General features: G+C 28.7%; 1 protein-coding gene across 1 annotated transcript in view; it reads right to left on the bottom strand.

The window, feature by feature from the left end:
• LOC123291118 (trissin receptor-like) overlaps window positions 1–21,534 on the bottom strand; it is a 97,123-nt gene that overhangs the window by 9,852 nt on the left and 65,737 nt on the right. Inside the window, exon 5 of the mRNA XM_044871583.1 lies at window positions 7,516–7,762. Coding sequence (XP_044727518.1) covers window positions 7,516–7,762 — 247 coding nt within the window. The remainder of the gene's footprint in view (window positions 1–7,515; window positions 7,763–21,534) is intronic.

Below are 21,534 nucleotides of genomic sequence, written 5' to 3'. Positions count from 1 at the left end.
ACAACAAGTGTTCTTAAATGTGCTTCATCATTGAGCAGATAAAAGGTAATTTTCGTAAAGCTTATACAGAACATTCCATGCAGCTCGAGAGCCCTCCGACTCTGCAAGAGCTTCATGGCGAAAAAATTAGTAATAATATGGTCGAAAATAGTACTAATAGTGTACGAAGAAAAACTTTTAATTAATAAAACATTAAACTACTTTACTTAAGAATGTCTATACTTTATTGTATAAATTCAATAGTGTTTTGACTATTGGGCTTTGGAAAAAACTGTATATGACAGTAGCAACCCTATTTTTCTTTGTTAGTTTTCAACTACGCGGTTTCTGCTGGGTAAATTAAATTTTTTTACCTATCTCGTGAGAAAGGAGTACTTTTCTCACTCAGTATGCGTGGGAAGAATAGTTCAATACCACCCTAGTGTGATATTGAATTCATTCTCGCACAAGGGTGGGAATGAATAACAAATTTTTAATAATAATTATCGTTTTAGAGGCATATATAAAGTTTTGTACGATATACGTGTGATAACTTTTGTTGTTCAAATTTCGCAGGCGTACGTTGAAAATGCTTTTATCCCACTTGTATCGAAAATACCTATTACATTAATTAACCCAGCATCACATTGCAACAAACTCTCTAACTGTATTTTGTATACATACATATACATAAATTTAAAATAATAATCTGTTCGAGAAAATTCGAATAGATATTGCCTTTAGTAGAATCAAAACATAAATAATATCATTAATTTATCTAAAACAATATGTCTATTATTTATCTGAATAATAAATGTAGACAAAAGGTACTCTTCAAATCCTGTTCTGTATCAAAGTGATTTTATATTTCAATACATAATTAACTATATACGTTTCTGACGCAATCTATAGCTTTTTACGATGCTATTGCTTTACTATTTACAGAATTTTCCATTAAGAGTGTCAATAAGTTCGCATCGTTTTTTTTTATATTTTTTTAAATAAATCTGAAAATGAAGAACGAAATGTGAAAGAAGTTGAAAGAATATTTTATAAACATTATTAAAATAAAAACTATTATAAAAACTATAAAAATATATTCTTGTAATTTTGAAGAAATAACTAATTTAAAAAAGTTTATAAGTTAATATTTGTCAGAGATAAAAATTATTTGGTAGCTTATTTTATAAAACTTAGTTATTTTTCACTAATTGAACATCATGAACTACTTGTACATTAAAGAGGTTCACAGCGGCAGACAAGGGGTATCTTATAATTTGTTTTAATTCATAGAGAGTGTGAAAACTTTTTCCCTCATACTTTTTTGCGATAACATTTGCTTGAATTTTGTGATGCAATTGAAAACTACCATAATTGAACAAGAAAAAATATAAACTGCGTTGTATATTGAGCGTTCAGAAAAAATTTATATTCATATTAAACAAAAATTCCAGCCTGCAGCTCACGGGGGCTGTGTACTCTTCTCATGGTTTCGTTACACATATTATGAAATGGTTAGTAAATAAAACGATATCTGTGTTTTACGAATTATGAAAATCTATTTAATCTATTTTAGAGCATTTTTATTTTTCATCCTGTTAAGGGCGCTATTAAATAAATGTTTTGTTTCTATAAAAAGAACATTTTTCGATGACTAGTAGAATTGATGGTGTATTAGATCAGAATATAGTGCCGATGCGAACAGCAAATTTATGATTATTAATTTATTTTTATTCTTATGAATTTAGAGGAAATTGGCCTAGTTAGTAGAGTAGTCACCAGTACATCATCAACGTGTTAAATCTAAAGAAATTATTACCTTTTAGTTCAGCTAGTTACAAATGCGTGTTTTTTTTGTTTTTTAACCACCGAACTAAGAAAAAAGTGTGCTATAAGTTTGACACCAAACAAACATCATTACTTTTCCATAAATAATAAATTGTAAAGGGGTAAGGATAACAATAAAATGACACTCTTAATGGGGAACCCTTTACATTAAAGATTGATGATAATATAAATCAAATAAATACGTTTATAGAACTTGAAAAATATAAATGTTTCTTCTAATTAACCTATATTGATTTTGACTTCAGTATACACTATAAAAAGTGGACAGTTATTCATATGCTTAAAGTCTATATTTTGGTTTTCATTTTTCATTTTAACCAGCATATATCTACTTACTTCATTTTTTTTCTTTTTAAACTAAAGGATGAGTACATTTGTTATTGTATGTAACGCGCAAAGCTCCAACAATTATGAAATAGCTCAAAATAAGGTTATAAAAAGAAGAAACCTTGCGCTTGCGTTAATTTATCTCCGGAACAAATAACTCTAGGACGAAATACTCTCAAGACAAAATATCTCTAAATAAAATGTATACAAATATTAGCAAAAAATAAAGATTATTTAATGTTTATACTTATATGGTTATACATAAATGTATTTACCGTGCTTTCTTTTAGTGTTTTTACATTAATAAATAAACAATCACAAGGAGAACGTCCATGCTAACATGAACCCATAAGACTCATGGCCAACCCATGGATCCCATGGTGGGCGTCATCATAGAGTGAAAACAAAGGTTAAAAATAAAACTGCTAACCCGCGCTAATTCAACCCCAATAAAGACATGTGGAAAGGCACCAAAGTCTGCAAGTTGTTTTCTCGCGTTCATTTTTTGATTTTTATTTGATATTTTGTTTAAAAAATATTTTGTAAAAACAGGATAAATTTTATACGGGAATGATTTGTCGTGCGTATTGTCAATGAGAAATTCTTTCAGGAATATTTTGCCGGAGATTGGTAGGGGATATTACCGCGATTTACCATGTTATTTACTCGCTTTCGGAGAATAATCTCATCTTAAATTAATATAATTTACATATTGATGGCTCACAGCAGTGCTGGTATATTAAAAGATACCTCTTTTTATAAGTGTGCTTGGCAATTTCTCATTCAGCTTTACATTGCCATTTCCTTTATTGTTTAAAAAATGAAAGTTTACTGGAATATTAAGTCTGGAGCTTACAGCAGTTTATTAATTAAATATCAGGTTAGTAAGGTAAAGAAATTAATAAATACTCTGTTTATATAATCTGAATATGTTTTAAAATGTGGCTTTTTGTTATTATCTTCATATAGAGGTACTAAGTAGTATGTTCTATTTCGTCCCGTAGTTTTAATGGTTTGAGAAGCTTTTGTTCATTATAACAATATGAAGTATTATAAATTAAATTATTTTTTTTTATAAACAACTTTTGATGTAAGTACCTAAATCGCTATTTCATTTTTTTTAAACTGTTAAAAATCTCTATATTAAATTTTTTTGAATTTTTACGTTACCATAATAGTAGGTTTTCATTTTCAGCAAACAATGGTTTAAGCATAGCGGCCCATGTATTCCAAGCATTCAAAACAATAAACTAAGACTACAAAAATCATTAAAATAGAATTATAAAACCGGCTCTTAAAATCTAAAAGTAATTTCTCTGCTATTCCACCTATCTCAGTCCTTACAAAAGTAACTTAAACTAGTTGAAAATGGCTTAGCTCACATAGGCCTAAGGACCTTGAGCCTTCAGGCTTAAAAAGCCTCTATTGACGACCTAAAGTCAGTAGACGTCAAACCTTCCTGCTGTTCTTAAACAGCTCCAAATGGTTTATGCAATAGTGGCCGGGGATGGGCCAACCCATTACGGTATCACAACGGACAATATGGTCTTAGTGTGTCCCACCCCAGGACAGCCACTCTAACCTGACCTAGCCTAACCTAACGTTGTTATAACTATGTAGTAACGGCAATACATTATTTCTTTAATAAACCTAATAAATCCAAATCTTAAAAAATTAGAAAAAAGTTAGTGTTAAACTGGTACCAGTTATACTTTTCTTTAAAGTATAATGGAAATCACAATTTTGTGCCACCTTTACACGTACATTCCTCTTTATAAGGAAGGCCCTTTCTCTTGCTACAATTTGACATTCAGATCTTAGACTTTCATTTTACACATTTTAAGGTGTTGCAAGTCTCATTGTCAATTGCAACGAGGCGATGATTATTAAAATATTCGAAAATGATTCAAGTTCTCAATAAACGAAATTCCTTGAGACGTTTGTTTGCATGCTAAGATATAATGAAAAATACCTTGTTCATGTTAGCAAAAAATTAATTAATACTTCCTTTGCTATCAGGACTTTTGGAACAACCTGTATTTTACGAATGGTAATTTATTACATAGTATGTTTTTAGAGAAAATATATACATTTAAATGTACAAATAATGTTTAAAAAGATGTTGGATAAGAACTGTTTAAAAAACAGTTTAATCTGCAGCTCAAAGTTTTGATAAATATATTCAAATATATTTTCTAGTGTATGCAAATTAGTGTATACATACACTATCATGCATTGTTTTGAATCATTTTCTGTTTGTTTGCATGTGTTTACCTATAAATTCAATATTGTTCGAAGCATCAATGGATTTATACATCGAACTATATCATCCTGGTTTCATAAAATATGTATCACTAACATGGGTGAGTAATTTTTATAAGCTCAAATGATTACATAATATTTAATACAGAAAATTTATTACATTATCAGAGTGGAGCATTTGTTTCAAGCCAAGTCAAGTCAAGTTAAGTAAATTGTCATATGACGTTAACAAAATATGTTGACACTACATATCCTTTTGTAAAAAATCCACAATACAAAGGAAAATCTAAATATGTTTCTCAAATATTAGTATGAGATGAACGTGGATAGAATTTCTCAAAATAAAAAAATAGATATCATAAAGTCTTGCATAAGAAAATATAATGATTTAAGGACGTGTATTCATGATAATTTTTAAAAAGACAGATTAAAAAAAATAACGATTAATTATCAGTTTAAAATATTTTGAATAATTTAAAAAAAATTCTATTGAATTAATTTCTTTGAATGTTAAGCTGACAAAAAGCAAGGCTTAACATGAGAATATATGGAAAATATAAATCGATATTACTCAAAAATAATATCGATAACTATGCAAACAACTTTAACCAGTTAATAAGTATTTAACAGAATTTCAGAAAATGTACTCATCTGATGATGAGCATACGCTTTAATGCAAAAAGTATTGGGATCAAATTCCCGGAGCGTAGAACTTAAAACCAATTAGCCTAATTATTTCTGTAAATATTAGGTTTGAAAATGAGGGGTAAATCATGGAATTTGATAAAGGAATAATGGAGATAAAATTAGGACAGAAAAAAACTTGCTAAAGTAATCATATATAAGATAAGAGGGTAAAAAATCCGACTACGTTAAATAAAATCTGAAAACAAAGAAGCAAGTCCAGTAGTTTATACAGCGAGTTACAGTCAGGGCCCGTGAAAATTATACCTTCTCAAATCTTCCCGATAATAGGCCCCGACTGTTACCTACTGGACTTTGTAAACTATGTAAATCGATATGTAAACTACTGGGCTTGTTTCGTTCTTTTCAGATTTTATTTAAAGCAGTCGGGTTCTTACCTTTTTATTAAATTATGTATTAATTTTTTATCTCATGCTCAACACCATGTGGTTAAGTTTGCAGATATTTGATCAAGGATCATTGAACTACAAAATAAATTTTTTAATTTAACCAGGCCACGGTTCTGAAACGTATGAAGTTTTTCGTATATCAACATTTTGGTTTTGGCAAAATCTATTTTAAAATTATTATGGCGAACAATTCCGTTACAATAAATTTTATATATGTCAAAATAAATATTTTATCGCTTTCAAAAATTAGTTCAAACAAAATTTAATTTTCATTGTTATCGTGAAAGTCCTTTAACCTAAATAATTTAAAGTTTTGTGTTTGAAAATTTGTCAAAAATTGTTGACTATAGTAAATAGAATTGTTATTTACTACAAACTATTGACAATTCAATGTATATACCCTAGTACCAATAATATTTCATGAAAATTTATGTGGTTTTAAACTGTACAAGATGTATATGAAACTTTACAAAATTATTGTGATTTATTATAAACTTTATATCTGTTAATTATATTTATTGTTATGTAGGAGACGTTTGTGTTGTAAATTAAACAAGAGTCATTGACGTTAGAGTTACATAGACTGAGTGTCAAACGATTGTAAACGTGTCAACATCTGAGGTAATTGCTTAGGTAAAATCCATTGTAGATTCGTACGATAAAATGTAAAGTGATACGGGATAAGTATTTTTTTAAGTCAACAAGCGAGAAAGTTTAGTGAAATAACAATATTAGTATCAATGTATATTTTATTGATAAATGACCCTATATTCAAGATATATTTTTTTGATAAATATCCCTATATTCTTTTGATAAATGTATTTTTTTTAATAAATATCCCTAGTTGACTTAAGCAATTATCTCAGATATTGGCATGCTTCTCACTGTACCGAAAGATAGGCGGTGCTTAGTCTATATAAAACTATAAAGTCAATGACAAGAGTATATGAATGCTGTCTCTAACACCATCAGGCATTGAAGGTGCAAATGTACAGCCTTGTTAAATCAGATACAAGAGGAGAACAAGAAAAAAATCGTTAACCACAGTTCCTTTTTATCATTTGGTTGACATTTTACGACGTTATTATTCATACTCATAATTGATTAACAACCGCTGTTTCTTTTTACATACATATTTTAAAATTCTCACATAAAAAGAGTTTGAATTTCTACATAAAAACTCGACAAGTAAAATTTACAAAATTAAAAAAAATCTTCGAAAATTTTTCGGATACGGAACCTGTAACTCGCACCTGAAACGAATCTAAGAAAACTCTCCATGAATTTTGAACCAATTTTGAGAATCATATCGCCAATGTTTTAGTTGTTTCGGATACGGAACCTTAAATTCGCCAAATTCGCCCTTGAAACATAGCTAAGAACACTTCCTACTAAATTACTCTTCAAAATAAACAAAAAAATCCAAATTGATTCATCCACTTAGGCGCTGCGATGCCACAAACAGACTCATAGGCAGGCAGAAACACATAGTGATCAAACTTATAACACCCATTTTTTGGTTCGGGGGTTAAAATAAGACAAAGTGAGCTGCAACTTTTACAGTGGCATACGTTAGGCAAGCCTAATGTGGATCCGTTCAGAGTGGATCCGTTGGAAGTGCGTTACGTTTACCATTCGCGCCTCATGGCAGACGCCTAACTCGTACCAAACAAGGAATTCGGAATGTCTCATTCGAACATAATAAATCCCTAACTGAAATTTCTAGCCGGGGTCTATCAAACTTTCCCTACAATTTTTTTCGAAAAGGCTGCGTTTTCAAATGAATGTTATTAATGTTATCAAGTGGTCAGAGTGTCAAATATGACATCATCATGCTCATTTGAAAACGCAGCCTTTTCGATAGTAATCGTAGAGAAACGTTTGGAAGACTCGTCAAAAGGAAGCCATTCACGAAGTGTGAAGTATATATTCATCAGTTATAAAAAAATCGTGGTGTCCCACGTTCTATTAACAAAACCTTCCAAGAAAATCAAAAATAACTTACCAGAATTGAAATATGTCAGTAAAAATGTTGTTGGTGTAAGTAGTGTACTAAAATTACTATTGCCTTTGTAATCATCCGACCAATATTGCCACATTTTCCGTGCATGAAATGGTAAATTACATAATGCAAACGTTAACACAACAATTATTAACATTTTAATAACACGTTGGCGTGCTTTTAATACATTTTGTGATGATGCTGATATTGTGTTTGGTACTCGTGACTTCCAAGTTGATGATGAAGTAAACTGAAAATGAAAGAAAACAAAAAAATTAAAAATAATTATTAAAAATTTTATTACATTTATAATTCGAACAAATATGATCTTTTGTCTGAAAATAACCGGACAAATTGAATCAATCGGGGATCAATATTAAAGTGTAAAGACTGTGCTGAGTTGTAGGTACATTGGTCAATCCGGGAGAAGTTTCAAAATTAGGATGGTGAACATTGGTGATACTGGAAGATGAAAACAGGTGAATCAGCATTTGGGAGTCACCTAATAGAAGAAGGACATATTCCTGACCAACAAATGAAAATTTTTACATGTTGCCCAAAAGGGTCAAGTATTAAATCTATGGAAAGCTATTGAGATATACAAGCATAAGGGAGGAAGTCTAACTTTACTAAACGACCAAACAAACTTCTATTCGACCTTTTTCGATATTATCCAATAGCTATCTTAAAAAAATATCTCTGTTATATTTTTTGTTTATATCTTGTTAATATTTACCTATTTATTATCTATTTAAAGTTACTTATATCTTAAAATTTTTATAAATAATCAGTGAGTAACATGGGCTGAAAAAATTAGGATCCCGTACCAAAATAATAAAATTGACGAAATTGTGACTAAAAGGAGGATAAGTGACGGCGTATGAAGTGAAGGTAGTAACACAATAATGTTTGTATTTAAAATTGAGATGCCCAGCGAAGCGGGTGGTTCTTCTTTTTGATAAAAACATATTCAAATAGAAATAGTATTTACTATATATATAATGCTTTTTTTAATCTTTTGCGTGGTCGATTTTAATTTTCAACGCCCAGTTATTAGTAAGTAATCTTTAACGGTAAAATATTGCAGCTTTAACGTTTATTACATAAATTTTCTTGTTTTTACGACTGGGCGATATCGGCTTTTTTACCTGGCAAAACTAATTTCAGTGATTCAATATTCCTAGTAGGTAATACAATAGTTGTTTCGTGTTCAGAAAGACAAATTTTTTAGAAGGAATAATAATAATAATAATAGCATTTATTTGTTTAAAGACCCCAACGAGTGTCAAAAAGTCGTGCATTTATGTAAAAAGCGTTTAAATAGTTTGAATATATATGAATAGATATGCTTTTGAAAGTCTATAAACAAATCCATTCAGTATTTTTTTATTTTATGCACAAACCAGGATTATAATCATTGTCTTTTCATTCCATAGTACTCAAAGGTATGTTCAGTTTGTACGTGAAATAATAAGTTTAAGGATTCATAAGGATGTTTAAAGATAGTCTTAAATACAGGCAAGATAATAATATTGGAAGCGTATATGGATGTTCTTGAGTGGGTTTTGTTTGAGCTTAATGCAAACAGATAATTCCAACAGTACCTACATTTTAAGGCTGATTCACACTAAGGCAGCAAAACGTTGCTAGGCAAAACATTTTGTCGAGCTGATAAACATATCATACCCTGATCAAGTACGAAATCAAGTAGAATTTTTCCGTATCAGCGGCTTTCGTTGTTCAGATAAAGATAGTTTTATGTCTATTTTCGTGACAGCAGGCCATTAAATGTGTCCAATTAATTCTTTACTTAGTATAAAAATATTTGAAATTATGATTTTACGATAGGTTTGGTTGAATTTGGCAATATTTTTTATTGGCAATAGTTTTTGCGTTATGATATGCTTCTGTTTTTCTATTGCAATGATGTCGAATTTAAATGTCAGGTATTTTCTTCTTACTGATGGTGTATGCTCTCCTGATTCACTGTAGATTGATTTTATCGGGGTAAGTTTTGTAAGCACTAGAAACAATTCTAAGTAGTTTTGAGCGAGTTAATGGATTTTAATGTTGAATTTTTTGCCGCATTATAGACTTGGCATTCCATTCCGTATTCCATTTAACTTTATTTTTCAGCACATTTTTTGAATTTGTATTTATAAACATAAAAAAAAAATGTATTTTTATTCAAATATAGGCTTTAGAAAACAGACACGGTTAGTATTCTAGCGATGATAATATCTTACACTTTTTGTATGACCCATATCAAATTATATTATATCGATATCCAAAACTTATGTAGATTAGTATCTTATTTTATTCAACCCATTCATCCAAAACAACATTTATGAAGAATACCACATAATGTATATAAATGGTCAGAGAAAACTATTTTATTTCGAGGTTTTTGCATTTTGTTATTTTTTTTTTTTTTTTTAGAAGCAACAATCAATTCAAATTTTAGTAATGCTATAGAATATGGAAATTTTTGTTTTTTATCCAAACGTTATACAAAAATCTTGTTTGTGTGAATAAATAATGCAAATACAGAGAGGTTGTTAGCTACCAACAGATTTAATTGTTTTCGCAAAAATAAAGTACTTTAATTATAAAAAATTAAGAAGAAAAGATGAAAGAAAGAAATAAGAACAAAAGTTTACATATCGACTTTAACAATCGAGGCCCATTATTTTTAAGATTTGAGCCGGTCTTGATTTTCTTAAGCTTTGACTCTCGCTTGATATCATTTCAGCTTGATATCTCTATTTGTTTCTCTTTTTGAGTTATCGTGTTTCCTGACAGACAGACACACAGACAACCGGAAATGGACTAATTAAGTGATTTTATGAACAGCTATGACAAAATTTTGAATGTAGGATCAATATTTTTAAACGTTACAAACTTACGACTAAACTTAGAATACTTACCTTGATATATTTCATATATACATGGTATAAAAAGGGGTGGAAATATGCCTATAAATTTCAAATTCGTTTCCAGACAACTTTGATTTACTCCCCTATTATTTAATATCTGACAAATCCACAGAAACGCGTGGTTAAGCTAAAGTATGTTAATAATTTCAATTTTAAGTTTTAATTACTCATGGTTTTATTAATATTGAAATTTAAAAAAACACAGTTATTCCAAAGAATTCATTTCTGACGGCAGTCCCCATAGCCAAACTTTTTTTTCCATAATTTAAAATTATAATCAAATATTCAAGTTTCTACCAATGGATTTAAATTTTCAGTTACAAATAGCGTTTTAAACAAAGATTTCATTGTAAGTTTACTTACTCTTACTCTTACTCTTAAAACTGTTTGCACATATTTGTTGGGTTTAAAAAAAGTTGATTCAGGGAGAAATTTTAGATACACACAAAAACTGATTTTATGTTAAAATATAAATTTTTCGAAGATGGCTTTTCTTAGAATATATTTTAGAAGAAATATCATTGGCTTTTGTAAGATGAAATATGTGTTGTACGTGCTATGAAAAGGGAAATTAAAATAAATTGGAAAGGTGTCGCATATTTTGTCACTATAATAGGTGCGTACATTACGTGCAATAAAAAATGAAAACAAAAAACACAGAAGGTGTACCCAATATAACATTATAACTACCTGTTACAATGCAAATAAAAAGTTATTGACATGTATTTTTTATTACTGTGTAACCAACATTAAACAACACGCATAAGATGTCTGCCTAATAACAAACGAGTACTATGACTGTAACTGTGACCAACGACATTTAAAATAAGATTTTTCTGAACTTTTGATTGAAAAATTTCATAAAATTCAGCTTTTTTTAACGGATATTAAATTTTGAGTGTATTAAGGGAGTAAGGCTATGCACTTAAGGAAGAGGGGCGAGGGGGAAACATTCAATGCTAAATGTACGGAGCTTCTTTGCCACTACGATCTATATAAAAAAAAATTTCATCGAGTGAAATTTTAATAATATTTTATCATATTTTTTTTTTCATTTTCTTATCTGTAAAAAAAACGCCCTTTCTCCCTTAACGCTTTATGTATTACCGGATAAGATTAGTAGATTGTGAACCTATTGACAACATAGTTACAAAATTCATTTTTATGACGTCAATTTTTAAATTCATGTTTTCTTATTAATTTTACTTCGTCGAAAATCGCTGCTTAAATAGGAATTAATTGCATTTAAAATGAGGATGGTTTGTTTGTAAATCATCGCATCGATTTATTAAAAGTAGAAAAAATAATTTTGTGAACTGGCGCTATAATAAACGTCGCTCTAAGTCTTAGTGTAAATTTTCCTGCCAATCTGTAGATAATCTTATTTTAAAACAAACAGCCTTAAAAAATGTTTGAATGTGAAATTACCCAAAAAGGTGGATTTTTGAATAAATTTCTGTAAAAACTATCCGTTTTTCAAAGTTTTCTTTTATAAATATTGATTTATATTCTTGCAATTTATTTTATACGTACTAACTATACCTTAGTTTAACACACGACAATGAATTTTCATTCCCGTGAGATAAAGTTTAATATAATTATCCTCTAGCGATTGAATAAATAATGCTTTTTTTTTTATTTAATATCATTAAGATCATGGGAAAAATATTTTATAATTTAATATATATAAAAAGCTTTAAAGATTAAAAAATTCATTATTTTAATTATTTCCATTTAATATCCCTCAAAAAAGGAGCTTTTTGCTTTAAATTTAGCAAAAAATAAAACAATTAGTGGTTTATTTATAAAGTTAATTATCTTTTAATATATCATGTTTTTTAATTGCATGATTTTATCCTTGGGGGCCTTATATTGTATAATTTTAAGGAAAAAAAAAGTACATGAAGTAATTTTTGTTACAGTGTTGTTAATAAAAAATGTTCAAACTTGCTAAAATATAATGCAAAGCATTTACATTTCATAAAGACTTTTTGTTTAAATATTACTTATTTCCATGCAGATTGATCAAACCAAATCGCAACTTTTTGACGCAAATTTTTTTGTATAAAGATGATCAATCAACTTACCAAAAATGTTGTCTTTATACAAAACAATGCACACTATGCAGCAATAATAATTGAAAAACTAGTACCCTTCTTATTCTTTCGAGGTGGTAATTTAAATCATGGTGACCACTAAGCTAAAGTTTTAAGCCCATGCCAAAAAACTATTAAAATAAAATCGATCAACGCGGCTAAAAATTTTTTCACTTCAAAAAACAAAACAAAACAAAACAGAAAAAAAAATTTGGAAAACGGTTGACCCTGCAGGTCATCCCTGTAACTTCCCGCTAAGTATTGACTCATAACGTGTAAAAAATTTTATCTATTCTGATGTTACATCCGCTCGCATTTTATTGTAATTAGATGTGATCTTAGTGTTTGATAAAACACTATTTTTTAAATTTTCAAATCGCGATAACTTTAGAATGAATAAACCGATTTTCACGCGGTTGGTGGCATTCGACGCAGTTTTTGAAGCTTCATGAAGAATCTTTAAGTTTCAATTGATAGAACAAAAAATTTTGAGGTCAACGATAACTCACGAACGAATCAACCGAATTTGACCGGACTGGTGGTGATCGACGTGGTTTTTTGATGTTGAGAGCTGATTAGTTTTTGGAATTGATCGATACATCCGTTTAAAAGTTATTAAAAAAAACCACTTAAAAAATTTTTTTTTGCAGTTTTTTTGAGATTTCTCGAAAGCTATCGGTTCGAATCGGTCCAAATAGGTGCCATTCGAAAGGGCTTGACCAAAATCTAAGTTTGGTCAAGCCCTTTCGAATGGCACCAACACGGATCCAGTCGGGCAAGCCGTTCAAAAGTTATGAGAGGTTTACATACACACACACACACACACACACTCATACATACATACAGCCATACAGACACCCTCGCGGAAGTAGTCAGGGAAGCTTCCTGACACCTTAAAACGTCGAGATCTGATGAAAACTCGATTTTGGCAAAACGGGGTGAAAACAATAACTTCCCTATTTTCTTAGCGGGAAGTTAAAAAGTAAAATATTTTATAAATTTTTAATTGCAAATCGTTAATTGAAAATGATTAGTCAATATTAGATATAGAGATATGATGACAAGTAACAATAAGTGTAGAAAATTGGTTCTTCAAAATGTAGATAATATTATTTTTTATGCTGCTGATTGATCTACAAATAAGAAAAGTACATTATTTATGAGTAGAACCATCACATCCCACGGCTCTCGAAGGATTCCAATCAACAATGCTTTAAGCTATGGTTGCTACTTCCTACTTTATTCCGAATAGTGAATTTTTAAAAACATCTGGGAATGAACACGTCTATTTTGACAACAGTGACGAAATTCTTTTCAGCTACTCCTGTTATCATAAAATTTTAGTTGCACATCCTTGGTGATTGACTCCGATGTGAGCGACATGACATTATCCACTTATATAAGTCCATCATCAGTAAGAAATTCGATTGTCTATCGAAGCAACAGCCAATCATTTTAACTCCAAAAACTCAAAATCCATCTATATATACTTGAAAGGGAACATTGTTGTGAATCTGACATTGGAATAATTTGATCCTCTACACCAAATAATTTTTCCCCATTGTCGCTACGTATACCAATATTTAAAAATCATTATGCTGTCACCTTATAATCAAACTTGAACGGTTAAGTTCTAAGTTTTAGGAATTTTTTAATTTAAGAATAATTATGTTAATGTCAATAATCTTAAGTGTTTAGACACAAAATTTATTTATGAAACTGACCCTGTATGTCTGCCAACATCTGTGGCATCTCTTCGAACGAATTCGTAAAATATTTTTAATCGTAACATGGGACTAACTTAATATACCTTTTATGTATAATTCATATATACATGGTATAAAAAAAGTAGATCGACAATGCTATTACTTTTCGAAATTCATTGAAACATTTATTGTTTAGAAAATGAGATTGAGTTAGAAAGTTATTGGTTGTATTTATTTCAATTCATTACTTTCAAAAAAATAGAAAGAGTACCAAAAAAGGAAACATCACTAATTTTGTTCAGTCGAGTAAAACTAGCAGTCCAATTAGGATTGAAATAAAAAAATCTTCGATTATCTTATGATCGGCTTTCGATAATCGAAATTTATTTTATTTCATCTTGGAAAATGATTTTCTTAAAACTTTTAACAATAACTTAATGAATTTTTAACCTACGTCACAAAAAGATAGGTGTATTTTGACCGCTAAGTTTGTTTGCCTGTCTCTCTGTGACATCGACTCTCTTAAGCGGTTGAAATGATTTCGATTATTGTTTTTTTGTTTGAAAGGTAGTTTAATCGAGAGGGTTCTTTGTTATTAAGAAAATCGGTGTTAAGTTTAGAGAAGATCCGAAGAAAAATCCGTTTTTGCCGGGCGTATTTTTAAATGTTGTTACAATTTTTTTTTTTTTTTTTTAATAATTCCTAATTTTCTATTATCAGTTCTTAAAAGAACTATAAATAGATCAAGTGACTAAAAGGAACAGTTGTTACAATAAAATTTTTTATTAACAAACAATCATTAAATACGACCTTTGTCAACGTAAAAAAATTCTTATTGTTATGTTTTCTTTTGTCACTGCTTCGTCTACATTCAGGATTAAAATTTATAGTTCATACCGTTTTTCTCCCGTGCGTAGAGGACAAATTACATAATATACAGACGCCAAAACAAATATCATAAACACTCTGATTACGTGCTTTAAGTGCGTACTTCATACAAAAAAGTGTATTTACTAAAAAAAAAAGCATCTTATCATTTTTGCTTAAACTTTATTGTTTTGTTCTTTAATATTTGCTAAAATATTATTTTTGTTTATTTCGACTTGTTTAATTCGTTTTAAGTATCTAACAGAATTAAACAGAAGACAAGACCTAAGAAGATCATAATTCATAAATTAGAAAGGCTTTAACTTTAGTACATTTCTATTTAATTTTTCTTATAAAAAATCTTCCTATACAAATTTTAAAGAATTTCACCTTCAACTTCGTCCTCTCTTATTGCTATCATATACTTTGACTTAAAGGGTTTTTTTTTTTTAAACAATTGGATTAACTAAATGTGATTTTCTTTTTTTTTACTTATTAAGCCATACAAAAGAAGTTTGATGACGCTCTCAATGCTTACAACGAGTTCTTGTATATGTCAGTTTTCAGCAAGAATAATAACATCAAAACCATTAAAAATAACATCATATTATTTATTTTTTCAATTCTCTTTAATTTTTTAATTTTGTTAATTGAATATTAAATATAAAAGCAAATTTTTATATGTATGTAAGTATTTAATTGTATGTGTAGACTTGTAATTTTTGTCAAAATATTCAGAATTGCATTCAACAATATTGCTGCCTATTATCTTTGAAATTAGATAGATTTACAGTAACGGTAACGGTCAAAAATTATGAAATTTTAGGAATTCATAAATAAAGCTATTATAAACCCGAGAAAAAAAATTCGGCCAAATCTGTCGAAAAGTGATTTCATGCTGGTACTACCTTAATACAAAATTTCTATTACAATTTAAATACTAATTAGGTACACGAACTAACCCACTTCTGTCGCTTACAATGTTATCAAAATGGAGTTACAGAGAGTGAAAATAGATACTTCTTGATAATTCTATTGAAATCTCAAAATCGAAAATTATGTACGAAACGGAATACTAAAAAATCACAACACTTGTAATAAAATCTATTTCACTGTAGCGGTGCATTATTTTTAATATTTCTATTATTCTAACTTTTATGGCACAAAATAATAATTATCTTTATCGAATTTTTCGTATAATGCAAACATTTATCTTTTATTTTATGAGCTGTGTGTGCTTATTTTGTTTATCGAATGAAAAAAAGCTTTTAAAGCTTTTTCATTTTTATATTTAAGTGAGGTACTCTGAACAGTTTTTACATAGCTCTATCATAAAAATATAACTTAATGTATGTCATTTACATTTAAATTATAGGTTAATTCCAGTTATTTGCAAGTTTTACACATAACTTTCACAATATCGCTAATATTAATAACAAAATGGTATAAAACTGCCTACTTAGAATCATTCAATTATAAAATCGATTTACGATTATCGTTAACTCTTTTGTAAGTTAAATTGGTTCCTAAAACGTCACCAGAAATATTGTAAATAATGTAACGTAGATGGAGGGAGGTACATATTTGTATCTCGCTTCAAAAGATCTCTATTGCCCGAAGTGTTGGGGCTATTAAAGGACATTGATAAGGCGACAGGCACGCAGAACGACTGGGCTTATCTGTGCATTGTAGCAATTGTAGAGCTATGACACTGTAGAGCTATTGCCCTGAAGAGATGGACTCACTTGATTCAGCCTTTCTTTGAAGACCTCTCTCACCTGAATTTCGTTCACGTCAAAACACTTTTTATGTCCGGAAACAACTTCAAATAGTTCATGGAGTACTGGCCGGGGATAGGTCAACTTTTAGGAATAGCCACTCTACGGGCTATATGTGTGAAACTCCAGGACAGCCAATCTAATCTTCGATTTTCATATTTCAATAAAAGCAGATGTATCTATTTTCAGTCTACCTAGATCCATTTTGGCAACATTATAAGCGCAAGATGATAATACGATGCCCACATCTGAATCTTTAAATTATAAAACCATGAATGTAGCCGTAGCAAAATAAATGATCAATTTTGGGATACATGTACTTCTTTGTGACCTGACGATATACTATGGACCTCTAAAATATTTTTCGTAGTGAATATTTAAAAAAAAAAAAAAACAAAAAAAAAACAAAAAAAAAAAATTATATTTTTAAAATTGAAATTAAGCAACATCCAAATACAAAGAAAAGTGTAACTTCCTCTAATATTAGGCAAAAGGCACTAAAATTGATTATCTAATTAATTCCAAAAGGATATATTTGATAGTTGTAAGTCTGAAATCGCTATTATTTTCCGAATAGTTACGGCGATATAAAAAGGATGTTAAATTTTTAATTAAATGAAGTTATTCTGTTAAAAATTGATGTTTTCTTCAAATAAGCATTCATTTCATATAAAATTTTATTCATAAAAACGTAGCCTCTTCCTTAACTCTGTAAGTCATATACAAGAACATTTTGAATTTTATAAGCTTAAAATAAAATTTCAAAAAATGCAATTTTTATGTATACCGCCCTCAAAATATGTCCATGACCACTTGGCAAGTTAATCTAGGACTTATTTGATTATCGTGTTTAATTAATATTCGCCAATTCACAATAAATAATGAACATGTTTGGACAGGTAGGTAATACGTTAATCAAAACCAAGTCGAATGCCGTTAGTTTTTTTATAAAAAAGTACTATGCACATACAATCAATTAAAAAAAATTTTTTTTTTTCAAATATTTTATATTATATTAATAAAAAATATATATGTAATAAAAAATTAGGTAACCTATAACCTTAATTGATCAATTGCATAATGGCTCTTTAAATAAACGATAATTTTTGTTGGTCTGTATTTTGCGACTTGTAAATCATATTTGATAAAATATAGTTGTTGAAATAGATTTGCTAATTATATTTCATTTATATTTTCATTGCATTTATTAACTTTAATCTAATTACTCTAATTATATGGGTACACAGTATATCGACAATAAAACAATGAGCGCATAATGAAGCAATTATATTTCCATAACTATTTTTTTTTCTGTCTTTTTGATAATAGGAAAACGTTGGTTTTTCAATAAAGCAACATGAATGAGTTTAAGCCGTGGGTCGTGTCGAATTAATGGAAGTCAAGTCAACTTAGCAAACAGTTACAAAAGACGAAAAGAAAAATGGAATGCAATTGTAAAAAACTTTTCAACCATTGGAACAGATGCGAAATAACTACTGACTTTTTCACATACAGTGCTATCTGTAGTTATCTCATAACATATAGTAGAGAACAAAAATTTTTTAAACACGAAAATATAAAAATTCTAAATTTCCATAAATTTGACATAGAAACCACGGTTAAAACCTCAATTTTCTTTATCAGTAAATGTATTTCAAAACTACTTATCCAATTGTAAATCGAAGAATTTGAAAACGAAACTATTATGCGATTTTCTCAATATTTTCAAGTGGTATCCTTTCAAAATATAGAAATCTGAGGTCCATTTGACGATTTGAAATGTCTAAATGAGGTGTTCCACAAAATCGTACGTAAAGCCCGATACGTCGAAAGGAACTAAACAAAAGGAACACTTACTACGCACCAAATAGCCAAATGTGAGGACAAGAAAAGTATAAAATTATTAATCATTCAAATAACGCTTTGGTGTGAAATTGCTAATTATTCATCAAAGTTCCTCAAAAATTTTTTTTGGCTCCGCGCTTGTTGGGTTTACTGTTCTGTAATTTTTTAGATATATATTGGTGTATCCCATAAATTTTAATAATTTATTTAACATAATTTTATGTAATTAGGATTATAATTAATTATGATGTTTGGACGTATATATAAAATTGTATTTCAAATTAAAATGTTTAATTTTAACTTTTTTTCTCGGTAATAAACATGAATAGAAAACTTGAATGACTATTGTCGGCTGATAAAACAAAAAATTCTGTAACAGGAAAAAGTATTAAAGTAACTAGTTTATAGAATAACCGGAAATCATCAACAAGCCGTGGATTGGGTCTTGTGCAACCCTTGAGGTCCACACGAATAACTTCCCAGTATAGTAGCTATAAAGTAATAGAGTAAAGATTTATAAAATATAATAATAACTAAAAACTCGATAGAATTGAAACACTTGACCGAATCGAAACGCCTTGACCAAATGTTTACCAGATGAGATTTTTTTTAAAACTTTAACTAAAAGCGATGTCTCACTCCGTCCAAGTTAAATAAATTTTTGATCGTATAAGAAATTATAAGCTTGGTCAAGGCTTTAGAAAAAGGTCATGAACCAAAATTAAGTAAGGTCAATATAAAATATGTAAAAAATTGCTTTTTGTGCACAAATAGGGATTATACAGAATGGGCGATAATACTAAGCCCTCATTGTTCTTTTGATAGTGTCAATAAATAATTCAATAATAAAATAGTTTTATACCTTATTCAAAATAATATTTCAATTTTATTACTTTTTCAAAGAAAATAGGAAAGAAACAACATAGATGATTTTGTTTACATAAACAACAAAGGGACAATATGATGAATTTTCATTTAGAAGAATTATATATTGTTCTTTTAAATACAAAGATTATAGTATTTTTATAATACTTATGCTAGCTGACCTCGTGAACTTCGTTGACCCCTGAACCTTTGATAAGCGATTATTAATCTAAATTAACACCTGTAGCTTAAATTATTCATTAATGACTAATACTATCCTTAATCCGTCTGAATTATCCACCAGCTAACACACCCTCTCCTACTTAACTACTTTGCTACTATACTGCTTGTGAGAAGAATAACTAGAATTCTCTTTTGTAAATAAATAATTTCCATAATCAAACTATCAATCCTTTTTTCACCATCTAACAAATCAGTCAAGCCGTTTCGGAGGAGTTTGAATACAAACACCATGACACGAGATTTTTATAAATTAGATATATGATTAAACATAATGGCATCGAATAGTATTATCATGTATGTTCCCGTTCAAGAAAACTGCGGCAATCTAAAAAATGCATCATTTAAAAACTGCGTTTCAATCGTTGAAATTTAAAAAAGGTGTCAATTATTTAAATATAAAAAGTTTTGATTAATTATAGCTATAATAAAATTCATTCTCAAACTGTCGAAATAAAGTTTGAACAGATTAATTTTTTTAGCTACATTTAGTGTAAGAAGAGAAGGATATTCATAACACACAAGCACCAGTGGAGTAGTTATAGAAGGCTATAGGTGACCAGAGTCCCTATCACCCTTTCGTTCCTTAAACTATTGAAATTCGTATCTCAATTAATAGATACAAATTAACTGTTCCTTATTATTTATTACATTTAGATGGATTGACGTGCTTTTTGCTTTATACACAAATACAATCTTTTTATTTTTAGATAAAATTATAATTTAATATTTTACAAATATTTGCTTTATTATTGTTATTATTGATAAGTGATTTAGTTAATTATTGGAGAAAAAAGGAAAAATACATTTTGAAACTGTTTTCAAAAAACGCGAAACGTTACAGTTATAAGAAACATTTGAAAAGTTCTTAAATATTAAATTAAAAATTTAAAAAAACAAAAAGTAAGTAATTCAAGGTACCTACATATAACAAGTCTTAAATTTTTGAATTTCTGTTTTTTGTACTTAAAAAAATAACTAAAGATATTTTTGTCTTTGTGTATAAAACTTCGAAACATATTGAGTTTTTAAAAGTATTTTACTCGGCGGTCAATTTATAAATAAAATTTTAATTTTTTTTTACATAAAAATTAAATTAAGTAATTAATTAGTCATTAATGCAATTCTAATGAAAAATTACATAAAACCTTTCTTTTACAATATTTAAAAAAAATTATTGCGCATGTGAACTATAACAGATTCTGTACATATTCACAACAGTTAATTAGTGTCACATTCAACAAAAATTATTTCTCATGAAAAAACTTCCGAATAAATTTCCAATTGGATAATTTTAATTACGTTTTAATGTAAAAGATAGTATTTTTTTTGTCTACGGTGTCTGAGTAAATAAAATAAAAGATTGAATGTTTTTGTATTCTTTGGTATATGCGAGTCTTTATAAATTCCTTAATCAAACAATATATTATTATTGTCTATGAATTGTCTATGTATATAATGTTAGTCATTGTCCTCAGCTTCGTTTTCAATGAAATCTTTTGTAGGAGAACATTTCAATGAAATTAAATTAACTATTCCAGAAATTTAGTTTTTATGTACTAAAAAATGGGAAAAAATGATTAATTAAAGTTTCTTAATTTATGTGAAAATTTTTGGTAAAATAAACTTCAATTTTACAAAATTTTTTTACAAGCTTTTTTTCTAGTTTGTCCGGGTGGAATCTTGCCAT

The sequence above is a fragment of the Chrysoperla carnea genome, chromosome 1, assembly GCF_905475395.1.
Source record: "Chrysoperla carnea chromosome 1, inChrCarn1.1, whole genome shotgun sequence".
In the NCBI taxonomy this organism is placed as follows: domain Eukaryota; kingdom Metazoa; phylum Arthropoda; class Insecta; order Neuroptera; family Chrysopidae; genus Chrysoperla; species Chrysoperla carnea.
The sequence above is the reverse complement of the archived record's forward strand: the minus strand, read 5'-3'. Positions and strand labels throughout refer to the sequence as shown.